Source organism: Amyelois transitella, chromosome 10 (genome assembly GCF_032362555.1).
Source record: "Amyelois transitella isolate CPQ chromosome 10, ilAmyTran1.1, whole genome shotgun sequence".
In the NCBI taxonomy this organism is placed as follows: Eukaryota; Metazoa; Arthropoda; class Insecta; order Lepidoptera; family Pyralidae; genus Amyelois; species Amyelois transitella.
The window spans coordinates 6,919,508-6,943,712 of NC_083513.1; the positions used below are offsets into that span (position 1 = coordinate 6,919,508).

General features: G+C 35.0%; 2 protein-coding genes across 3 annotated transcripts; one reads left to right on the forward strand and one right to left on the reverse strand.

Moving 5' to 3' along the window:
- Nucleotides 1-888: 888 nt before the first annotated feature.
- Nucleotides 889-2,324, reverse strand: LOC106136395 (uncharacterized). Its single transcript, XM_013336927.2, has 2 exons — nucleotides 2,052-2,324; nucleotides 889-1,029 (listed from the first exon to the last, which is right to left on the reverse strand). Exons 1-2 carry the CDS (start codon nucleotides 2,238-2,240, stop codon nucleotides 889-891), a joined length of 330 nt encoding a protein of 109 aa, XP_013192381.1. The 5' UTR covers nucleotides 2,241-2,324.
- Nucleotides 2,325-10,530: 8,206 nt separating this feature from the next.
- Nucleotides 10,531-22,257, forward strand: LOC106136409 (protein sidekick-1). Of its 2 annotated transcripts, none has more exons than XM_013336957.2 (17): nucleotides 10,531-10,804; nucleotides 12,057-12,249; nucleotides 12,835-12,938; nucleotides 13,048-13,201; nucleotides 13,292-13,496; nucleotides 13,663-13,849; nucleotides 13,974-14,098; nucleotides 14,178-14,312; nucleotides 18,698-18,895; nucleotides 18,984-19,281; nucleotides 19,353-19,468; nucleotides 19,643-19,854; nucleotides 20,259-20,419; nucleotides 20,499-20,645; nucleotides 20,762-20,913; nucleotides 21,002-21,447; nucleotides 21,553-22,257. In XM_013336957.2, the coding sequence occupies exons 1-17, from the start codon at nucleotides 10,705-10,707 to the stop codon at nucleotides 21,632-21,634; spliced, it is 3,015 nt and encodes a 1,004-aa protein (XP_013192411.2). In that variant the 5' UTR covers nucleotides 10,531-10,704; the 3' UTR covers nucleotides 21,635-22,257. The 2 variants fall into 2 exon arrangements, with proteins under 2 accessions (XP_013192411.2, XP_060802288.1); XM_060946305.1 differs by having other exon boundaries at nucleotides 20,520-20,645.
- The last annotated feature ends 1,948 nt before the right edge of the window (nucleotides 22,258-24,205 follow it).

Below are 24,205 nucleotides of genomic sequence, written 5' to 3' on the forward strand. Positions count from 1 at the left end.
ATCTAATAGACTTTTTATCCAAAATTCAAGTTTTCTTTCCCCAAATTAATATATTTAAATGGGTTACAAAAAGAGATATATAGTTTATTTACTCTTCTCTTCATACTTAGACCACACAAGAATAGTGATCCGGCTTCCCTACCCGGCGAGCCGAGGCACCGCGCTAAAAGCATGTTGTCTCCTCCAATTTCGCTCCACTGTCACAACCCACTCGGTGGCTGCTTGCTCTGATATAATTTGCCCTTTCTCATGAAATATAAGAAGGCTATAGTGACGCGAGGTGATAAGGGAACGGAATATTTCATGCGTCTGAATACGGGAGGCGGGAATTCTGTTTGTTTTGATTTGCAGTTTTCCTAGCATGGTTGATAAATAATGTATAAACTTTTTTTGTGGCTGATGAAAAATCTTTGATTAATATTATGAAAAACACTATGAATATATTGTAAAAAAAAAGAAATAAACTGACAGGCGATTGAATGCCCTTGAACGAATCCTACTACTATTATAAAGGCGAAAGTTTGTATGGATGTTTGTTACTCTTTCACGCAAAAACTACTGAACCGATAACCATGAAATTTGGTATGTAGGTAGCTGAAGACCCAGAATAACACAAAGGCTACTTTTTATCCCAGAGTTCCCGCGGGATTGATAGGGTTTCCATGCGGACGAAGTCGCGGGCGGCCTCTAGTATCTAATACTTTTTGAACATATCATTATTTTTAAAAGAATTAATTTAAATTCGCATATTTTTAGTATCTGTTCCCATATTAAGGTTTAAATATTTACTTATATCGGTATTTACTGTAGTACCTACCTACTAGGAATAATACTGTATTACCTAGGAATTTCAAAATACATAACAGGCAAAACGAAATGGTTTTGTTTCTAAGAATATATTCCTATATCATATTCTAGTCCTTTCCCTCTTTCACTGTCCATTCGAATGTTGACGAAAGAGTATCCGACGCCACCAGCGGTCACCGTAGCCGTCGCTTTTGACTGGAGATTATCGTAGGCCAGTATTGTCTGGAAAGAATAAAATAGGTAAATCATAAATTAAAACAATTTAGAAATAAGTATATAGAGAAAAGATTTCGTAGCTTTGTTTTTAAATTTTATTTAAGATAAGTATATTTTCTCGCTTATTAGCTTCTCGTCTGTATTATGAAAGCTGTATGTGTTAAAAAAAATCCTAAAAGTTTCAACGATCCGCTGCCTGTATGACACGTCTGCGTGATTTTCATGCAATAAATTATTAATGTTTATAGCGTTCAGTCATATTCTTTGACATATAAGTGAGGTGACGAAAAATATAATAATAAAAAATTTCAGTAAAAACATTTCTTGTCAAAATCAAACTTACCCAAACACAATTTACTAAACCAACCAAATTAATTTAACCAACCATGACTTAACAAGATCGCTGAACTAACACCTGCATTAACAATGGCTACCAGGAATGGCATCCAATATGCCACAGAGCCTCTGAATCATTTAGCAGTACTTCACTTTGAGGTGGAATTGACACGGGTTTCCTACTTGACCGTAAATGTCAAATTGGGTTCAAGACAATGTCAGTTTGACACGTCGACTTGTTAAATTTGGATGTGGACCTTAGGTAGGATCATAGGTCAGATAATTGAAGCGTTAAAATTTGTAGAGCAATGTTATATAATTTTATGTAAAACAACCGACCAATTACCGTTATCTTTTAGGATTATAATAATTTAATTTATGTTGGGATAATATATACCATTTCATCCCTTGCAAAGGTTGGTATAGATGGTATAATATTAATCTCTTGATACGATACTTCATACGTTACGTTAGAGATATATAAAATGTGCCAGTTTGCTGAAAATATTTTGATACAGATATAAGGTATGCTGTGCCTGAGCATTGTATGAATGAGTGGAATACTTTATCATCAAGGTTGTTTATGCATTGTGATCCATATATCAATGACTCAAATTATCGTCAATAAAAAGTATAGTATAAAAAGAGTTGACTTGCCTGTTGAACCTATTATTATTTAGGTAGGTACTTACGCTAATTATCCTTTGCTCTGGGTTACTGTAGAACACGTCTTTAGTTCTCTTCAAAAACGGGTAAGCACTATACTCTGCTACAATATGATAAATCAATTGTTTATTGTTAGGATCTCCCAAGATTAAATGATCACATTTTACTAAGCACATACTGGCTAGTAATAAAAATGAGAGTAGTTTAGTGTTCATTTTTATTTGAAAAAGAATACGTTCAATATGTTCTAGTTTTAAAATAAAAGTTTGTAAAATGTCTGCGCAGTGTGTTTTGAAACAGTGACCGTCAACAACTGATTGGATAAACGGGCGGTTAATAAAACTCAATTGCATTGTTGTCGTATGTCGAGATCACTCTAGAAATGTGGTGAGTAATCGTTGACGCTGCATCCGAATCTGCGTGGAAAACAAAAAGTTAACAGAAGTACTCAGAAAGTTTACTATGATATTAGAGCCCGGGATACGTGTTTGACCATGACCCTAGATTAGATAAGTCGGTTATTCATTATTAGATACCTAGTATTATATCAACAATTACGGCCTCTGTGGCGCAGCGGTAGTACGCTTCTCTGTGACATGCACTGGCCGGAATTCAAAGCCAGGACGGAGATCCCGGGTTCGAATCCCGGCCATGATGAAAAACGAACTTTCTCTGATTGGCTTGGGTCTTGGATTTTTATCTATATAAGTATTTATTATAAAATATAGTAACGTTGAGTTTGTATCTCGTAACACAAGTTCGAACTGACTTCGAGGCTAACTCAATCTGTGTAATTTGCCCCGTATGTATTTATTTATTTTTATTTTATTTAATATTACCTTTCAAATTACCAACCAACAAAACGCAATCCAAAATAGAATCAATATATTTAATCATATAAATCACACCATTGTTATCCGTTTTTCTGAAGGGTTGCACGCGCCGACCCAGACAACGAGCGGCGGAAGCCGAAGGCATTTTCCATTTGTAGGGTCGAACTGAGGAATAAAACCTGTACAGAGCTGTCATGTTAAATCTTTACTTTTATCCAGAAACCGTAAAAGTTACTTTTCCTGTCATGATTTCAATATTTGCCTTAGATACATAACAATATCAGTATAGTTTATGGTTTATTCGGTAACAGTGTTTGTTGTCGAGATTTTTTCCCATTTAGTAGCAAAATTAGTAATCCGGAACGAACGAAATATACTAATAAAGTATATTTACATAGGTACATATCGAACCCAAAAATTTTTAATGCATTATTTTAATCGCCACAATCAATATAAGTAACTAACGTCCCTCCATGAAAAAGGCGTGATTGCATGTAAGATTGAACTTGCAATTAATTGTAGTTTAAGATGAAACTTTAATCTTATCTATGCACTACATAAGTTATTCATCTGTAATCGCCTTATTCTTTATGGAAGGGTTCCTTAGTCCGATTTCAGTCCTGCCATTGTATTAGAAACAATTTACTTCCAATTTTATGCTACATTTTTAGCCCAAGGTAAAAGGGCCCGGTTGTGTCCTTATATAAAAGGATCTTTGTATGAGTCATGGAGTTTTTTTTAATTGAATGCCACACCACACCGCTTTTATGAGTGACACGGGATTATGTTTGTTCCTGTCTGTGGGCGTGAAATGTAAATATTCATTGTGTATGCAGCTACTAAATGCTACTGTTGAATCCTTGAAAGAATTCAAAATGTACACTTCGTCTGTGTTTGACTTATAAGATTTAATTATAGTCAGTCGTCTTTGTGCGGATAACTTAATTGTTCTTATAGTAACAACTATTCATGAATTTTGTTTCTCTTAAATATATAAAGGGATTTTTCTTAAAAAATAAAGCGCCTTTATAGGCTATTTTCATTCTATTGCTGGTTTCAGATTGCTCGATGATGATATTAAGTAATAGGTTGCAAGCAATCATTGTCGTCTAAGGCATTGCCATCTACCTTGATGTTAAGCTGAGTAATAAAGATGTCTTATTATAATATTATTACTGATTATCTCTAATTATAATAAATGTCCTGTAATGTAAAGTCATAATATACAAATAATCTTATTTACATAATTTCAATTTCATACACGTTCCTTATGCTAAGATAGTAAAGATAACTCTAATACTTTTTCTTAGACTCCCATCTGTAGAAAATGTAAGGATTTTTATTCCTAGTTGTAAGGAAGAGTTTAAACCCCCGACGGAGTTTTTTGTAACGCTCATTCCCCAGACAAAACTAATCTACAACTTTAGTATGAAAGCTTTTTATTCTATTACAATTTCGAGCTGCAGCTTCGAGAGGACCTAAGCTTAGCTTTCTAGCTACCGTGAAAGACTACAATCTTATAAAATCTTACTTAATAAAATGACTTTTCTAAATATGAGCCAGAAATTAAATTATGCTGGAAAGCACAAGGTGATAAAACAGATTTTCGATTCTACAACAGTAATTCTACAACTAATTTGAGTACATACTTTTATTCCGTATTTTTGTGAGAGTGAGTGAGGAAAAAAGATAAGTCTTTTTTTGCAATCATCAATTGTTAACAATTTGAAGAGAGCAAAATTATTAATTGACGGCCTCTGTGTTCGAATCCCGGCCAAGGCATGATGAGACTTTTCTCATCAACTTTGACTGATTGGCCTCGGTCTTGGATATGAATCTATATAAGTATTTGTTATAAAATATGGTATCGTCGAGTTAACATCATAATATCTCGTAACACAAGTCTCGAATTTACTTCGAGGCTAACTCAATCTGTGTAATTTGTCCCGTATATATTTATTTATTAAATAAACATATCGTTTTACTTTATATGTTTACATACATAGGGTATTGATGTATAACAGATTTTTTTCAAAAACTACACCCAATTGGTAACTTTTCATGTTATATCTCAAAATACATTCCGAACATAAACTCACAAATTATCATTTAAGAAATTCAGGAAAGTCTGTTCACTTTGATCTACATCACAGCGAGAGGAAGACAATTGCGAAGTCCTGCCGTAAAACTTGTGGAACAATCATCAATGTAAATGCGTGGTTTGCCCGAGCGCAGAAGTTCCTTCGCATTATCACTGTTGATAAAACACCCTCGTTGCTCTAACGACCACTCTGGTAAAGGGTGGAAACATATTCGGTAATATCCCACTGTGATGTCCTCATTTATTTGCCGTAATCTCGCTACGTTGAGAGCCCTTACAAGTAGGAAGTAAGGGCGGTTTTCATATGACGGTAGGAGCTTTGCGTTTTTCCGGAGTGGAGCGCAGGGTTTGTGATGTTGATGCATTATGATCGTATGTAATGTAGCACTTGCTTTTAAATATATATGCATGTTTTCATATTATTATGAGAACTAAACGCTTTTTGGATGATAATGTAAGCTTAGCAGCATATCTTTATGAAGCAAATTTTGTTAAACAGCAAAATTGAAACTTTATTTAATTTGAAACCCAAAACTTGGCTAACTACTGCATGTAAATAAATAAGAAATTTTACACGCTAGATATCGCTTCTAGCAATCGAACGACCTATTGTGTCTTTATTGATTGTATTTGTACTATGAAGTGAATAATGCAGGTTAACGAACTCCCGTAGTATAATCGATTTGTGTACATTCGATTAAGTCTCTAATGTTTGCGAAAAAACTGCTAGCCACTGATAAGGTGGGAACAAATGGTTTGCCCTGAGCGTTTGTAGGGGAGACCTTATCTCGCATACAATCTTTGTGGTTTATAGCCATTACACGGCGGCGAATTTTAAACATAGAATTAAAAATTGTTTATTGGTTATACAAACGTCTACGTCGTTTAATACCATGACTATTTGTTTGAATATATTCTTCGATTGGTCCATATAAGTCTATTAGTAGTTTGTGGCATAGAAAATATTGCAATTATTTTGTACTTAAATTTGTTGCCATTATATAAATTGCTTTTAATTTATTGTTTTTTTTTTTATTATATTTAAAAAGCGTAGTGAAGAGCCACTGTTTCCTTAAGTTAGACATGATCAATGGGCACTTAATGCTAGTATAGTATATCAATGTGGTTTATTATTCGTTCATCTCAAACTTTAAAAATTCCTCCCTAAACGTAAATTAAGTTTTACACTCATACATATATGTAACTTTCTCTACAATACCCTCATGCGTTTTTTTTCGTATAAAAATATGCCCTATCTGCCTATTTCAATATTTACCCAAGGATGTTGTGCGCTCCATCAAGTATTAACCTTATTTTATGGTAATAATAACTATATAATATAATCTCCTTAAATAGCTAAGTTATCAAAACTTCATGCATGGTACCATATCCCTATCAAAGGTTACGACAATTTTATTAATACTCCGTCGTAAAAGCGGCAATTCTGATCTGAAGTATAATTTCCATAAAATACTACCACTAGAGATATAGTCGGAGAGGAGACCGAAAAGGTCTCTGAAAGTTTAAATCTTTATTATTGTTTTCATCAAAATTGGTTCAGTAGTTTTTGAGTTTACTCGTTACAACCAAAAATAATTTTCCTAATTCTTAGAATCAAATTCGACGATTGATGAATCAATCGAAAAGATGGTTTTTCAGATTCTTACAATTTTAAATGTCCGCAAAGTCGAGGTTGGCAGCGAACGACTAGTAGTATGGATTAAAATGCATTAAATGATACAAAAGTGATGTACAATTCTTTTGCTATTTAAGTAAATTTCCTTTTCATGACAGAATTTTGTGGTCCTGTCACTAGTTCACTGATAACCGAAGCAAATTTTTCAAAGTTATTCCTGGTATTATTTTAGCATTTTTAACTCCCAAGCTCTTCATCTACTTTGATAAGCAGTTGGACCCTCCACTCAGGGGCACGAGGTGACGCGAGGCGAGATAAGAGCTTCCCTGAGGCTGACTTGTGTAATTTGTTACTCATTGTCCTGTGATAACTGGTAATGACGATAAAATGTGAAACAGACGTTTATTTTTAGTGGAATGTCTTCGATCATGTTGACAGTAAATAATTCTGAATTATGAAATGAAGCTGGAGAGCTTTTATTACAATTGAAAGAATAAGAGTCTTCTAGGTAATGATATCATATATTTCCTGGATTGGAAACTATGAATTTTTTTTCAAGATGTCAATGACATGTTCATTTATTCTTCTAATGTAAGCACAAACAATACCTTAATAAATTCAAAAGAGTCTCAGTATAAAAGTTTTTGACAGGCTAGGATACTAAAGTAATTGAACACAAAATGGCAATTATCAAAACACGTTATTAGTTCATTTATTTTTTATAGATTCGTTAATACTTTGCTTGAATTTTGGGTATTTTTATAATTTTACACATAGATATTTTTATGCAAAAACGATTAACGCCATTCATCTTCTATTAAAATCAGAATTATGATGAGCATGTTCGTTCATTCTAAAATGTATTATCTGGCTTTATTGTACAGCTCAGTGATTCCCTTGGCTTCAGCCCAATATGTCAACTGTTAACAGACAGCGCACGTGGCGCGATTTAACGCGTCTCCCACCCAACTCCCGGGTTCAAGGGATTTTTCACGATTAATATCTACTGTAGGCACTGTCACTTCCATTTGTTGGCAGACACCCTCTACAAAAACATGGATTAGTGCTTAAGCCCCCTTAGGTATTGGTATCTAATTTCCTGTTTATTTGTGCATAGGGCTGTTTCTGTTTTTCTACAACTCTTCATAAATAAACAAAGTTTTCTGAATGTTTTGTACAGACTTCAATGACATTTCATTTTCCAAAACATAGAAATTTACCTAAAAACTACAGACTAGAGATTCATATGTTACTTGTAAGGTAGTTGAATCCTGAAAACTAGTAATTTAATAAAAACATAAAGAAGAAACCTTAAATAACATCGTTAGCAGAATTGCCAGGTTCCTTTATCTCGAAATTTGCATTAACGCATCTTACACACGTATCGGAGGTACCTCATTTATTTTCGAGCGGCGTCATTATTAATGCGTCCTCTTTATCTCCTTCTGCCTTAATTGATTTGTCGCTCGCAGCCGTGTATCCTTGCTTCTCAATTACGTGTGGACCAGTGTCTGGTATCGCGAACTGTCCAGTCCTTATTTATGGTCGGTGGATTGATTGAATTAGTGGCCCCCGAGGCGCCCGATACTGACTGCATCTATAGATGGGGATTTATATCTTCAGCACTGGTCGTTATTTCACTACCTTTCCTGTTTTAAATTCTTTATGCGAAAGTGCGCGTAATATTGGTAAGTGGTATAACTGAGGCACCTGATAATTGCAATAAAATTTTATCAATTTGGTAATTTTAAAATTAAGGAGCATAAGGAGCATACATTACTTTTATAATTTCTTTCTGTAAACACAAATACCTGTTCTTTCTTGTTGGGGAAATTTCCAATTTTGAAATTATTTATGTGTATATCACAAGATCCCTTAACTCACCCTAATATATGATTAATCAAATTAAAACAAAGCCATTTATATTGTAGACGTGATATTTAAAGAATGCCAACTACAGTCAATAAATACTGCTTAACGTCCATATCTTTTAATCTACACAGCTTCGTTCAATCACGGGCTCACGTTATATCTTCATCTTCCACTGGCACGCGCCGGTGATATGTATTGCAGGCCGCCTCACCTGACACAGAAGTCCGAACTCTGTACGTGGTCTGCATGCAAGCCAGGTGGAGGACTAGCTTTATTTTATGACGCGTCGTATAAAACTTGAGTTGTTTTATATTCTAGTTTTTAGTTCTGTATTTTCTTTGCATTTTTTTTTTATCGTTAGCGATGTATTATTTCCTTGTTCTGCTTGTAATGTCATTCAAAAACTAACTTCACTTATAAATGTTCTTTGTTAGATTACATTTGAACTTAATTAGGTACTTATATATTTTTTCCACTTTGTTATACACATTGTAGCGTTTTAAGTAAAACCAGTCATAATCTTGAACTAATTAATGTATATTATCCTGTTATTCAATACAATTTCCACATATAGAGCATTCATGAGTCTCATATCGGTAACCTACGGGCTTAATGAATATTTTAGCAAAACAGGGTTAATTAAGGAAGCCTCCTTTGTCGACGTGATGGCTTGATTACAGACTTTGACTCGGGATTAGCCATTATATACATGCACTAGATGTGCTTATATTTTCTTCGTTATTTTTTTCGAACTACTTTTTTGAATAACATAACAATAACAACTGTTTCAAAATAATTTTTTATAATTAGCTTTTATTTTATTTTACTGAGAGAACTCAGACCTGACATCATAAACATATTCTTTATTTTGTTTATCGGCCAAAAACACCACAAAAAGCGTTTGTAACTACTTATTTCTTAGAACATTCAAAATAAAATTTTATGAACACAAAATTTTACGTTATTTCATAAAAATATTGACCGTAGATTTTAAGACCATATCACATGACTTTTTTTCTTCCATTATCTTTCGCTTTATTTTTAAGAAGCTTACGACTGTAAAATAGTATCAAAATACTTTTAAAAACATAATGTTCATTTATAGCAACAAGATAACAACATAAGAACCGATATAAGTAAATAATCAAAGTCATCCAGAATCAAAAATTTCTCTTATATATATAGCCAGGATAATAGAAATATGATGAGATTTCTGTTACCAGTACATCCAGCTACCGTAGCTCCTCGGGTTGTCGCCACAAAACAGTTAGGTAACTAGCAACGTGACTGGCATGGGCTGCATCATTGCCACCCGAACTTACGCGTGTGCGGAATAGTTTTGGAGATAAGCTCGTAATAAAGCCTGTCTATGTCACTATCACCTCTATTTTGAGGCGCTTCATTTGATTATGTTATGCTGTATTTCTGGGAGTTTGGTATTTTTTTATAGTATTTAATAAACTTAATTTAGTTATTTAAATTTGCTTTATTAAAAATAAGATTAAATAGGATGGCCATAACAGTATTGAAGTTTAAAATTATTTTTCTCTCTTTTTTGATAACTATGTCATTGGAAATATAATTTCATTGTTTTGTATAGGTAACTAAACTTAATGAAAAAAAAGTAGACAAGATTCCTCTTAATTGGGTAAAATGCTAATGTTCTCAATTGCACAGTAGTTGTGTTGTTTTCAGCATTTCTTGCAAAGATATTCGAAATTGATAAAGGTAAGTCTTTAGTTGCGCTTCTTTAATCTTCAGTTTTACAGTTGTAACAAACATGATATAGGTACTTACCCTACTTTGTTATAATTATAGAATGACTTCATTAGCATTATATCAACAGTCCCCTTAATTAATTTCGCTTGAACACTGAAAAACTCCGCTCGAATATTTAAAAGGCATTAAAAGCCGGTAGTACCAATTAGTAAAATATGCACGGACTGCAAGTCCGAAATCATCATCGAGCTTGTCTGAGCCCCAATCCGCAAAGCTGCACTGAGTCGGCGCGAAATGACAAACTTAGAGTGGGGGGCAGTAACCCCACGGCAATCAGACGAGGAGGTTGTGCCGCTTTGTGCCACAAATACATCGCGATGTCGGCAAACTCTCTGAAATTTTCAACAACTATAACGTGAAAAAAATATTTTAAAATTTAAAAAAGATATTTTTAATATTGAAATGAAAAAGTGGAGTGAATACAGTGATCGAATCGGCGGTAATCAGTAGTGTCAAGCATGGTCGCGGGACCAATTAAAACCGATAAACGTGCATGGAACCAGTTAATGGGTGTCTTTATTTTGCATCTCTTGTTCAGTTTTCCAAACGTCACAAAAGGTAAGTTTATGTATAAACATTATTTATAATTTTCATAAAAAATAATATGGCAAACACCTCGTTAAGAACTTTTTACTGTTCACTAGTAGTACAGTCAGGAGAAATTTGTATGGTTAATAGGACAGAAATCTTTGTTATTAAATATATTGTAAGATATACAATATATTGTGTTATCTAGCTTAGTGCTTGCCTGTTCAACACGTAATCATGAGGAGTAGTAATTAATTATGACTATGTATGTTCACTAGTAACTTTAATGGAATATTTAAATCGACATATCGCGTTATTTGTCTATAGAATAGAATGATGAATATTCAGATTTCTTTTGTTATATAAAGGACTAAGCTCTTTTTTATTCGGTGCTGTCTCTATTATAGTCCTTGCCGACCCATTGTTATAGGTATCATAAGGAATGTATAAACAGGTGTTATTTACTGCTCATAATTATCCCCCTTTGTGATTCCATGGCGCGTAGGCATTGTTGACAATTTAAATGGGCTGCATCTCATATCCTGTTTTTTATTTATTTTAAATACACCTAAAATTCACAAAATTTCCTATTTGATTTGGAAAAGAATATTCATGAGATGTCTTTAAATCTTTTGAATTGAAAGTTGAAAGATATCCTTTATCCTTAAATAAAATAAAATTACCTTTTTTTTTTGGTATCATAGGGGAAATCCTTTTAATGGACACCCCCCGGCTCTTCACCCGGGAGAGTGTGGGTCTTCTGGTATCTAATATGCCAGCCTATGCACTAAAAGTTCTCTGTGCGCCCTTCTTGCCATTTTGAGGGCATCATGGGGTCGTGGGCATTTCACCAGGATGCCCTCTGGCTGCCCGGCGCGTCCGTGCCGGGAATCTTGCTGTTATGGGCGCCCAGACAGAATTTAATGTTTTGCCAAAAATAAAAGCTAATTTGGTGAAAAGCGACCAACTTTTTAAACATCTTTGATCCGTTGGCACTTTCCGATGTTGGATTTAATTACTTATACCTTTTGATTGGGTTAATCATTTTTGTGTTGATTCTTACTTAAACAGATACATTCGGATATTTGGTGAAACTGATTTTATTAATGCACTTACCACGAATACATTTACGGAACCCTTATATTTTTAATCTTGTCGTTATTTTTGTATCTTAATACCTCAAAGATTATTTTATTAAGTACTACTTGCCTTCCTCTGCAGTGATTTTGACCAGTACGTAATGATAGATCAATTAGCATCTTGTGTATTTTTTCTCATAAAGCCCAAAGTCGTGCACCTCGCATTAAGGAGCATCCTGCTGACACTATAGTCGGGAGAAGTGAACCGGCTACCCTGCGGTGCGTGTCTGAAGGCAAGCCAAAGCCAACGATCCAGTGGTACAAAGATGGGGCGCCCCTTGCTCGTACAGATCACCCTCATAGGGTGTTGCTTGAAGATGGATTGTTATTCCTTAGGTAAGAGATATTATAAAAATAAACACTTTTATCGGGACGAAAAATTCATACATTTTATATGGATTAAAATATCATGATGTGAAGCAACGTAACCCGGATTAAATTCATTCTGTTTTTTTTTATTTCTTTTCATATATTGCAATGGTATTACGCGGTTTCAATCTAGCAACGAAAATGATGTCATTTTTATAGAACGTTTATTACCGACCTCATCAATTTATTTGAAATTATTTTCTTTTTTAATGATGTCATTTAGGTATAACAATTTTAATAATGACTGATTAGGTAACACCTTTTTGTCAACATCTGAATTAATTTGAATTGCTAATTAAATTTGTGTAACAACATAAACAGATAAATTGAATCCAAATTAGTTCAACAACTGTCCCAAACGTCTTAATTTATAGCAGTAATGATAATTTTATGGGTGCATAAAATATTTGTTCTAGACCAATTTCGCTACTGAAATTTACACAGGGTTTCCTTTCGTGAGCAAACGATAATGTTGGAAGTCTGAAAATTGTTTTATGAGAGTTTTATGGTCCACTTTACAACTCGAAGTCTAATTAAGTTGTTACCTTTTAGGGTTATGCGTGGTAAAAAGGAAAGCGATGAAGGTGTATACTGGTGTGTAGCAAGAAATTCTGCGGGTGAGGCAGTTAGCAAGAATGCTACACTAACGATTGCAGGTAAAACTGTTTTCTGAGTGTAATTAGACGTAGTAACATCATTACGGAGAATCACTTCATATGTGATTATAAACTGGACTGAAATGTAATGGGTTGAATTTTCTTGCAGTTCTTCGAGACGAATTTAGAGTTGAACCTCGAGACGTTAAAGTAGCTAGCGGTGAACCAGCATTACTTGAATGTTCATCGCCTAAAGGTGGCCCTGAACCATCAATACATTGGACCAAAGATGGCCAAAGTCTGGATACTGAAGTTAATGGAAGGTAGAATACTCTTTCACATATAAACGTGTCCGTTAATGTGAAAATTTAGGTATTCAAATGGAATTTTCTTGACTTTTGTCTTAATTTCAGGATTTCCGTAGTAGATGGAGGTAACCTAAAAATACTCGAAAGTCTTCCGGCAGATAGCGGTGTGTATCGATGTGTAGCATCAAATGTGGCAGGAGAAAGGCAATCACGTCCTGCAACGTTACTCGTATTACGCAGACCACATTTTCTAGTGAAACCTAATAATATAACGGCGCTAATAGGCCAGAACATCGAGTTTCATTGCCAAGTAAGTTTACAGCAGTATCTGATTTCGTCTATTTGTTACTGCGTTTCGAGTAACTTCGTTTAACATTAAATGTTTATCTCTAAATGTTTCATACATAATAAAATACATAAAATCACGCCTCTTTCATTCATATTCAAAATTACATTTGTGATAATTTATCTTTTAGGCATCTCCAGAGTCAGACGTTTCTGTGTCTTGGTCACGCGATAATGGATCACTATCACCTTATGCAATTATACGTCGTGGCTCACTAAGGATCGACAGAGTAGTAGCCTCCGATGCTGGAACCTATACGTGTCGTGCTGAAAGCCAAGCTGGATCTAGCGCTTCGGCGGCTACTTTAACAGTGCATTGTAAGCTATTATTATTTTTAATACAATAAATATATTAATACATATAATAAAATTGTAAAACAGACACATTTGAAAATATTCCCGTATACATAAATAGAGTTATAATAGATTTTTTTATCAACAGCTTTACCTTATTTTACTAAAGTTCCATCTGACCAAACAGCGTGGGAAGGAGAAGCTGTATCATTCCCTTGTGAAGCTGAAGGTTCACCTAAACCTGTAGTATTTTGGACCATGGAAGGTTCTCAAGTAAGTTGACTTATATAACCTAAGTAAGTTTATATATATCCACTTTAAGGATTATAAATTACAATTTCAATTGTTTTAGGAACTTGTGTTTCCAAAATCTGCTCATGGTACAGGGTCATTGTATTTAGATCGAGTTCTTACTCAACATGCTGGGAGATTGACATGTGTTGCCGTAAGCGCTGCAGGCAGCGCTTCACATACGGCTACTTTGCAGGTATTATTTAATTTATAGTAGTTTCCGAAACATGTTTTTACAAAGATATTAATAACTAACTTTACAAACTTTTTCAAATCATTTATTTTTTTCATTTGTGGTCCATTACGAGCCGCATACTTAAAACCCGCTTCAAACCCGCTTCATGCGTATTGTTATTGACGAGATTTGTTTAAAACCGCGATTTTCTGTAGAAAATCATAACCGCATTGCGCCGACATTCGGCCGGCTTCTGTGTAGAATCTACCTACACAATTAAATAAAAACGTCCGCTCACAGTACTCTCACACCGCTCACCGCTTATTTTGAATAAGATTTTGGTATAAGTGTTTTATTTCATAAAATATCTATCCGCCATCTTTTACCATGGAATCTAAACTCAAGTTGTTACAAGAGAAAAATAAGGTTCGCTTTGAACGTCTTACTAAATTATACGAGGTAGGCAAACATTTGTCGCCATCTACTACCGAATTGCGCTCGATTGAGACTTTTATGTCCGATAGTCAAACTGTAGACATATTGCGTAATGATTTCATGCAAACTTTGGATGAAATTAACCTATTACACATGGAATTAGATCCCAAATTCCAACCAAATTATAGGTCACTTTCATCATTTGAAGATATTTATGCTCGTGTTGTAAGGTTCCGTGTAAATCTAAAAGGTAAATCCGTTTCTTCGAGTGCAGTTCCGCAAACAACGAATAAGGCTCCCTTCAAACTAGCTCCGCTTCATATTCCTAGCTTTGACGGAAAAATTGAAAATTGGCCCGTTTTCTATGAATCTTTTAAAGCTAATATACATTGTAATCCAGATTTAACAGATTCACATAGAATTCAATATTTAGTTGGAAGGCTCACCGGAAATGCATTAAAAATTATAGCAGGCGTGATTCCTTCTGGCGAAAACTATAAGTCCATTTGGGACAGTTTGACAAAGAAATATCAGGATAAGAGAGCCCTAGGTTCGTATTATGTTTCCACGTTGCTTAATATAAAAGCCGCTTCAAATAACTCGGTCGCATTAAATAATTTCATAGATACATTTGACGCTGCTGCCGCTGCACTAAATCAATTAAAAATTGAAGATACTTATGATTTTATTTTATTTAATTTAGCATTCCGCAAATTAGATTCAAGTACCGCTCAGGCGTTTGAAATGACTGCTAGAGATAAAATAATTCCGAGTTATTCAGATTTAGTAGAATTCATTAAAAGTCAAGTAAAAATATTAGATCGCACTACTAATAATAATAATTCATTCAACCGCACTACTCAAAATAACAATGCTACTATTAATAATTCAAACCGCTCCCGTCATACAGTCCATTCGTTCGTAACACGCAATAATAATAATATCGACAACCGCTCTGTATGTTCGATGTGTAATACGTCTGAACACTTTCAGCTTTATACTTGCCCCGCATTTAAATCTTTGTCACCGAAAAATCGCCTTGAATTTATTAAATCGAAAGTAGGGTGTGTAAACTGCCTTAGCTTGACACATTCCGTGTCAAAATGTAATTCGAAGTATAAATGTAGACAATGTGGAAAAAGTCATCATTCTTTGTTGCATTTAGATTCATCCTCAAATAAAAACTCACTTTCTGCGTCATTTCGAGATTCGTTCAATAGAACAACCATACAAGGCAGCGCTGTTTCGGCTACAACTGGTACAGAGAATTGCGCCACCACCTCCGCGGCATCGATGCCCGTTATTAGCAAAGATCGCGAGCACGTATCGCTTTGCGCTCGCTCACCTGACGTAACAAATGTTCTTCCCTGTACCACATTATCTTGTCATAACCGTACTGAAGTGCTTCTTTCTACCGCCAGTATTTACGCGTATAATAATGATAAGAATATAAAAGAAACTGTTCGATGTCTTATTGATAATGCTTCACAGAACAATTTAATTACTCTAAACTGTTGCAAAAAACTTAATTTGAAAATTATTCCGCTGTCAAATTCGATTTTAAAGGGTGTTGGTTTGACTTCTCGGCCTGTTATAGGGTATGCTAATTTTACGATTTCTGCAAAAAATAATAAACAAACTTTTAATTTAACCGCATTAGTCATAGATTGTATTACCGATCGTCTTCCTATAGATTATATTGACACATCTATTGTTAAGCATCTGGTAAACATACCGCTTGCAGATCCATTCTGGCATATTCCTGGTGAAATCGAAATTGTCCTAGGAGCAAAGTTATTCCCATTCTTACTTCTTAGTGGAAAAGTCATTGCACCGCCAGCTCCGCCCGCTATTGAAACTGTTTTCGGATTTGTTTTCATGGGTGACGCCGCTGCTAATACCGCTTCGTCAGTCATTGGTGATATAACCGCAATTCAGTCTTCATCTACCGCTTCATTTCTTACTTGTTTTGAAAAAGGTATAGAAGCCTCTCTTTCTAAATTCTGGGAATTAGAGGAAGTTCCTGTGAATAAATTTCTTAGTCGTACTGATGAAGAATGTGAACAAATTTACGCTTCTACTGTCTCTCGCGACTCAACTGGTCGCTATTGCACCGTGTTACCATTCGCTAAGGATCCCAGTAGCTTAGGGAACTCGTACACTGTTGCTCATCGCCGTTTATTGGCACTGGAACGTAGACTAAGCGACACAGATTTACGTGTGAGCTATAACGCCGCTATCATGGATTACATAAATAACAAATACTTAGATCCAGTGTTACCATCGGACGAGTCTGATGGAGGTTATATAATTCCTCACCACCCAGTTGTCAGATTGGACAAACAGACTACTAAAGTCAGGGTTGTTTTGGACGCGAGTGCTCAATGTCATAATGGTGTATCTCTCAATGATATTTTACACACTGGACCTAATCTTCAAGCTGATTTATTTTTATTATTACTTAATTTTCGTTTATTTCCAGTAGCTATAACTGCAGATATAAGGCAGATGTATCTTCAGATACTTGTAACTGAGGAACATCAAAAATATCAAAAAATACTCTTTCGATTTGACCCTTCTGAACCGATTCGTATGTTCAAGTTCAACAGAGTGACGTTTGGACTTAGGTCGAGCCCATTTGTTGCAATGCGCACAGTACGTCAACTTTGTAATGATGAACGTTCTAATTTTCCTGTAGCAGCAGCTATAGCTGAAAAGGAGCTCTATATGGATGATTTAGCTAGTTCAATTTTAAATGAATCAGATGCTGTCGAAGCTTCCACGCAGTTGATTAAAATGTTTAAATCAGGTGGTTTTGATTTAGTTAAATGGTCGAGTAACTCTAAAATGGTACTTGATAATATTCCGCTACCGCTAAGACCTTTACAACAAGTAGAATTTGATAAATCCGCTTCTCTTAAAATATTAGGGCTGGAATGGCAGCCGGAGAGTGACACATTTGTTTTTAAAATAAATAACGATGATCGCTCTTGTACCAAACGTTCTATACTTTCTTCAATCGCCCGCTTATGGGACGTGTTAGGTTTTGCCGCGCCTGTAATTGTTTATGCTAAACTTCTAATTAAAGAACTTTGGCTTCAGAAGGTTGGATGGGATGAAGCACCTCCGACAAATATATCCGCTATGTTTATTAAATTTAGAGAACAATTGCCACTTCTTGCTAATTTAAAAATTCCGCGCCATCTGGCTGTAGCTCAGGGTTCTAAGGTTAATATAGTTGCTTTCGCTGACGCTAGTATGAAAGCGTATGGCTGTGTTGTTTTCTTACATGTTACCGATCCTACTGATAACATATGTGTCCGCTTGGTTTGTGCAAAGTCAAAGGTTGCGCCAGTCAAAGTAGTTTCACTTGCCCGCTTGGAGCTCTGTGCTGCCGTCATAATGTCTAAACTAACCAAATTACTCTACGATACTTATTCAGCGCGCACGCCTATAGATAATGTTTATGCTTTTTCAGACTCAAAAATAGCTCTTTCGTGGATTCATTCATCTCCACATCGGTGGAATATTTTTGTCAGCAATCGTGTTGCCAAATGTCACGAGAATCTAGAGCCTAAAAACTTCTACCACGTCGCCGGAGTTCAAAATCCCGCAGACTGTCTGTCGAGAGGTTTATTACCTGAACAATTACTTACGCACAAATTATGGTGGAACGGTCCTGAATGGTTAATTACGCCTGTACCTCAGTGGCCGATAGAATAAAATAATAATAGATAGAATCGCTCAGCAAACGCCTGAGGGAGGCAACAGGAGACCCTCGCGCGGGCAGCTTTCTTGCGCAGCGTATTGCTATTGCAATACAGCGCGGGAATGCTGCCTGCGTGATGGGAACCCTTCCTAGGGGTCAAAATTTAAACAATAATGTTTTTGGCTTGTAATTTAGAATAGTTTTTTTTTATTACTAACTTTACGTTTTTTTATTCAATTGTGACATGAATTTTTTTTTGTAGGTACTAAGAAGAGAAGCAAACTCTTTTAAAGGAGATCCGGAGTCATCCACACCTCATGCTGAATTAAGTAAACCCCAGAATCACCCACCAATGACCCAATATGAGCTTGTCCAAGCTCGTCGTTATTTACAACAAGATGTTTTAGCTCTAAGAAGAGTAGAAGGAATATCGTCTACAACACTGAAAATTGTTTGGGATGTAAGTTATTTTTTACATTAACCTTATATTAAATTATAATGTTGTTTTGCAGTTTGCAGTTTTTTAAACAATATCTTTATCTTTTCAGGTCATGACTGATTATAATGAATATCTAGAAGGTGTTAAAATATGGTTTAATGGAACATCGTTAAATAGGCAATATTTAACTGAAAATGCTCAAAATTTAAATGATTCTGATGACACACTAAGTGAATTTACAAAATATGAAAACTTTTCCATGACCACAGTCCATAATAGTGGCTCTTCTAGTCATATTCTCACAGGGTTAATACCTTACGCGCAGTACGATGTCTTTTTAATGCCATTTTACAAATTACTATTAGGCAAACCATCAAACATGAAGACTGGATTCACCGACGAGGATAGTGAGTAAACTTCCTTTGTTGTTTGTTTACGAAGCAAATTTCCTGAATTTAATAACACAACTTCTTTCTAGTCCCAACGGCGCCGCCACAGAGCCTTTCAGCCGGGGTGATAAATGCGACGTCGGCGTGGATTCGCTGGGATCCGCCTCCCGTACATACTTGGAACGGTGAACTTTCTGGTTACTTGGTTAGTACTTCTACACTGCAAACAAGATCCATTTATTCACCTATCGAAACTTGATCAAACTAGCCTTGCAACACTTGCTACTTTTGAGTTTGGTTATTTATCTTTTAAAGTGAAACGAGACTGGATAAAAGGTTTAGTTTGTGTTAGTGGTGTTTATTTGTAACTTTGTTTTAGATTGAAGTGAGGGTAGGTGGTAGTCCTGGAGGAAGGGTGGTCGGTCAAATGTCATTGGGTCCTCGCACTCGAGCAGCTGCTGCTAGTTCGTTGAGAGCTGGTGGACGATACGTAGCCAGAGCTGCTGCGGTCACTCGTCGAGGTCATGGGCCGTTTAGTCTTCCAGCTCAAATACATATGGTTCCTACTCAGACACAGAGGCACTACGTTCAGTAAGTATACTAATTTTATTTTATAATAAATACAACGTAAGGTCAAGAACTGATGTTCAGGTTCCTTCTTCTTCATCCTGGCTTTAGTCCCAGGAGGAGTTCTTCAATTAGGAGAGGAATCAGGGGTATGCCTTTGACCATAAATCCTAAATTGAATGAGTCAGGTTTTTACATGAAGCGACTCCCATCTGACCTCCGTAACAGATTGCAGGAGAACCTAATCCGTATTGGATATCAGTTCAGCAATTTTCAAGTTCTTTATTATGATTATTTATTTATACAATGTTGTAAAGAAACTACATTACCCTATTTTACATTATGGGGCAGTGCGATCAGTATTATACTCATACTTAGTATGTAAAGATTATCTTGCCAACAACAATAGATATCATTTCCCATTTCAGGACTGAACCAGCCAGAGACAAAGCTATATTGTCTATGTTCCAAGAAACGTGGCTTCTAGCACTGTGTATAGTATTATTAGCTTTAATTTTAATTGGAACTGGCGTCATAGTTTATATCCGACGAAGAAACACAAAGCAGAGAAAAAGTCAAAACGCAGCTGGTGAGACACATTTTATCATTAATTTATTTCAACAGTGCCTTTTTTGTAGAAAATGAATTAAGAAACTTATAATTTTCAGATAATTTTATTTCGGGTACAGCGATTGCCAATGCTCAACAGTGTTTGTTGGGAAAAGAAGCAGTGTGGCTTAGGGAACGACCAATGTTTGAAGGTTCTAATGAACCTCGCATTGAAATATTAAACTGCCATCAAAGTCTATTACATGGTAAGAGAAACAAATTCTGTGAAAATTTATTAGAGCTTAATTACACTGATTTATATACTCGTGGAATAATTTTCGTCATAAAATGTCACTTAATGCTTAATACTTTTCTTAAACAGGTGGACATTCCATTGGAACTATGGCTATGGAAGCGGAATATACTTTACCACAACACATTCATAATTTAAATTCTATGCCTCAAGAAGAGCACAGAAGAGTTGCGCCAGAACCATACGCGACAAGTGCGATATATACTGAACTAAATTATAGGGTCGGTATTTATAAATGAATTATACCTATATTATATTTTTAGTTTCATCCATGTTATATTACTTAAAAGCAATATACTTCTATTTTAGGATCATACAGACGCCGAAGATTCATGTATGAAATGTGCCATAAGTCCTGGTTCCTATGATAATAGCATGGTAAGATCGTATGGAGAAAGTAATCAATACTCCAATGAAGAATGTTCTACGTGTTGTAGAAGTAGTAGCTCTACTTTAACTAAAGACTATAGTGAAATGACAAAGTGTGGCAATGAAGGTGACGAAGTTCAAGACATGTCAATTGAAGACTGTCCATCTTGCAAGACTAATAACTCAAGATCATCAAGCCATCATGATGGCAATAAAGAATGGGCTATGGCTGAAATAGATTATGATTATCCACAATGGCACTGGTTAGGGAAAGAAAACAGTTTCAGGCAAGGGACTCAAGATACGAAACATTCGAACACCGGGAGGAGTGATGAAAATTGTAGAATGAATCTATGTGACATTTTGCCACCACCACCTTATGAAAGGTTAGTTACTTTTAGATTAAAGTCTTAATTTACCCTTAATAGTAATTTTTAGGAGATTGTGAATCCTTCAAGCAAAAATAAAACTAGAAACATTTTTGTTCGCAGAGAAACGGACTACAGAGAAATGCATACATACGGAAATCATTCTGGTGCATCTGCATGTTCAGGTCATTCATATAGGAGTTAATTCTTGTCATCGACGACAATATTGTTTACAAATATCATTAGTATGTAATCCAAGCAATAATAATTTAGTGAATTGTAAATATGTATGAGAGATCTGTGTATTATATTGAATGGTGTGGTTAAATTGGATAACCGTTACACCACTAACTTGATTGATTGGTTTGATGCAGTCACATTAATGACTGACCACATTCGATATGTTTCATTATATCTTTAACAAGTCGTTTGACCAATAAAATTATCCATGGTTAATTTAGCTGTAAAAAGTGATGGAGGTAATTTATGCTTTTAGAGATATCATGCATCATTATGTCAAGTGTTTTATGGAGGCTATTTATGTAATTCCGATATGGTGTAACGGAAGGCATTGTAGCTAACGTGGATGTGTTTACAAATAGACTGCTGTAATTAAGGCCATAGATTTCATCTTTTTCTAGTGACTGTGATATACTTAGTATAATTTCATTATCAATTTTTTTGTAAATATTTTAAATGTTTGATATCCTTATACAATTTTAACATTGATTTGTATCTATGTATTTATTGTGTGTAGCCGATTAGTCTGAACGGAACCAAAACGAATTTGAAATCCATTAATCACAGTTGTAAGAAATTTTGTATTGAAACTATTATTCATACAGTACTTATTAAATAATAGATACAATTTCTTGGAACAATCAGCATTATTAAAATACTAAATTTCTAAGCAGTATTTTATTTAGTCCAGTTGTAGCACCAGTCAGATATATTTTTTTTATACTGATCTTAAAAATGACATGACTTAATACACTATTTTTTAGTCATGTCATTTTTAAGAGGAAACGGAATTGATGTCTCTTTGATATCAATCCAAACCGGGGCGGTCTGGAAATTTTAAATTTAGCATTCAGGTTACATAAATATAAGGACTACCCACCCAATCCTGGATCATGTTCAAAGAAGACACATTCGGGGCAGGATCTCTAGAGAGGTGAACATGCTATACTAAATTTTTTATCAGTTTTTTATTTAGTAGCACCAGTCAGATACACCTAACGCCAAGGAAAAGAAGAAGAGCTTCACTAATTGACTATTTGTCGAAATTTCCGTGAGAAAGGAACAGATGAGATTTTTGACTGGGGACGGAGCCGTGGATATTCATAGAATGAATTCATCTAACAACATTTATTCAAACAAAAAACAGAAAATCTTTAAACTCGCATAATTCAATGGCGCAGCACTATTATTCCCGCCAGCTGTTCTGTTTCTCGTAAGTTAACGAGACGTTTACAAGCTCAAGGAATTGATTGGCCAATAGGCGAGGCGTCATTTCCGTGAAGTTTCAGTGCAATTAAAAACACTTTATGCGCCGTAAATGTGCAAATCGCTCGTAAATAGCCGAAGATGAAGGGATTCACGCTTTCTTGGAAACTATGTGTTACTGAATCGGATAGCTGTTGATTTAATACAGTTAAAACATCAGTTAGGTAAGTAATTAAAGTTACAGGTTATTAAATGTTAAGTACGGGAAAAAGATGTGAAATACTCAGCGACATATTTGTATAACTTCTCTTAATAAAAGAGAACTACTTAAGATGAGATAATATTATGAATTCGGAAGTTACTTTTAATGAAAAAAGGAAGTCGTAGTTAACAGAATGTACTTAAGTTTGTAATAAGTAAATGCTGCTTTAACCACTTTCACTCCGACAAAGTTACTGGCAAAAGTAAGGTCTCATTACAACAATATAACAGCATAAATCATCGTTACTATGTTTTGATGATCTCTGAAATATAAATACCTACTTTTAAAGATTGTATCATGTAGACATATCATATCCAAAAGCAAGTCCAAAATTGTGTAAGAATATTCGTAACAAACGATTTTTACGACTTCAAGAGTTTCATGACAGGGGTTGGTTGAATAAGCGCCGCCATTGCAACACAGGGCTCGGCTTCTACGTTCAGACAGGTCAAGTGGTTTGAGGAAGTTAATTAGCGAGTTGTCATTGGAATCTTCAATCGTTTGATATTTACAGAGTTACAAAAATGGACAATTTCAATTGCTAGTTTGTACATTTTTTGCAAATTATTTTTGCAAGACCATGTCAATAATCTTACAAATTGTATGTCAAAAAAGAAATATGTTTAGTTGCAATATATACGGTCTTCACAAATGTTGAAGAAAATTAAAAATGGACTTGGCAGTGAGTATTTTCCTTAGGGTAAATTAAGTTTAAAAGTAAAAGCCAGCAATTTCGCTAAGTGAACTCGATCAATGTGAAGTATATAAACTTCGAAGCGATATTGTGGCAAATATTACCGATACCATCGTTTGACGGTTCGTGTATCGATAACCAAACACGTAAAGGAGTTTGTTCGTGCATTTACTGTATGCATTTTGTAGCTTTTTCACATGCGATATTTTGAGCTTAGAAAATTGACTGACTGAATTCGGGAAAGCTGTAAAATGATACTACTACGTTCGATGAAAACTGCTTATCTTAGTACCTCTAAATATTGCGTTTTGGTTTGCTCAACAAACTTCCATTATGATTATTGAAAATTCACATTTTAGAATAAACCTACCTAT

Bases quoted from the DNA above. Each gene is read 5' to 3' on its own strand.
- LOC106136395 (XM_013336927.2), bottom strand. From the start codon at position 2,240: ATGAACACTAAACTACTCTCATTTTTATTACTAGCCAGTATGTGCTTA. The intron at 1,030-2,051 runs GTAAGTACCTAC...TATTCTTTCCAG, and splicing joins CAGAGCAAAGGATAATTAGC to ACAATACTGGCCTACGATAA.
- LOC106136409 (XM_013336957.2), top strand. From the start codon at position 10,705: ATGGTCGCGGGACCAATTAAAACCGATAAACGTGCATGGAACCAGTTA. The intron at 13,202-13,291 runs GTAGAATACTCT...TCTTAATTTCAG, and splicing joins GATACTGAAGTTAATGGAAG to GATTTCCGTAGTAGATGGAG. The intron at 20,646-20,761 runs GTAAGAGAAACA...TTTCTTAAACAG, and splicing joins CCATCAAAGTCTATTACATG to GTGGACATTCCATTGGAACT.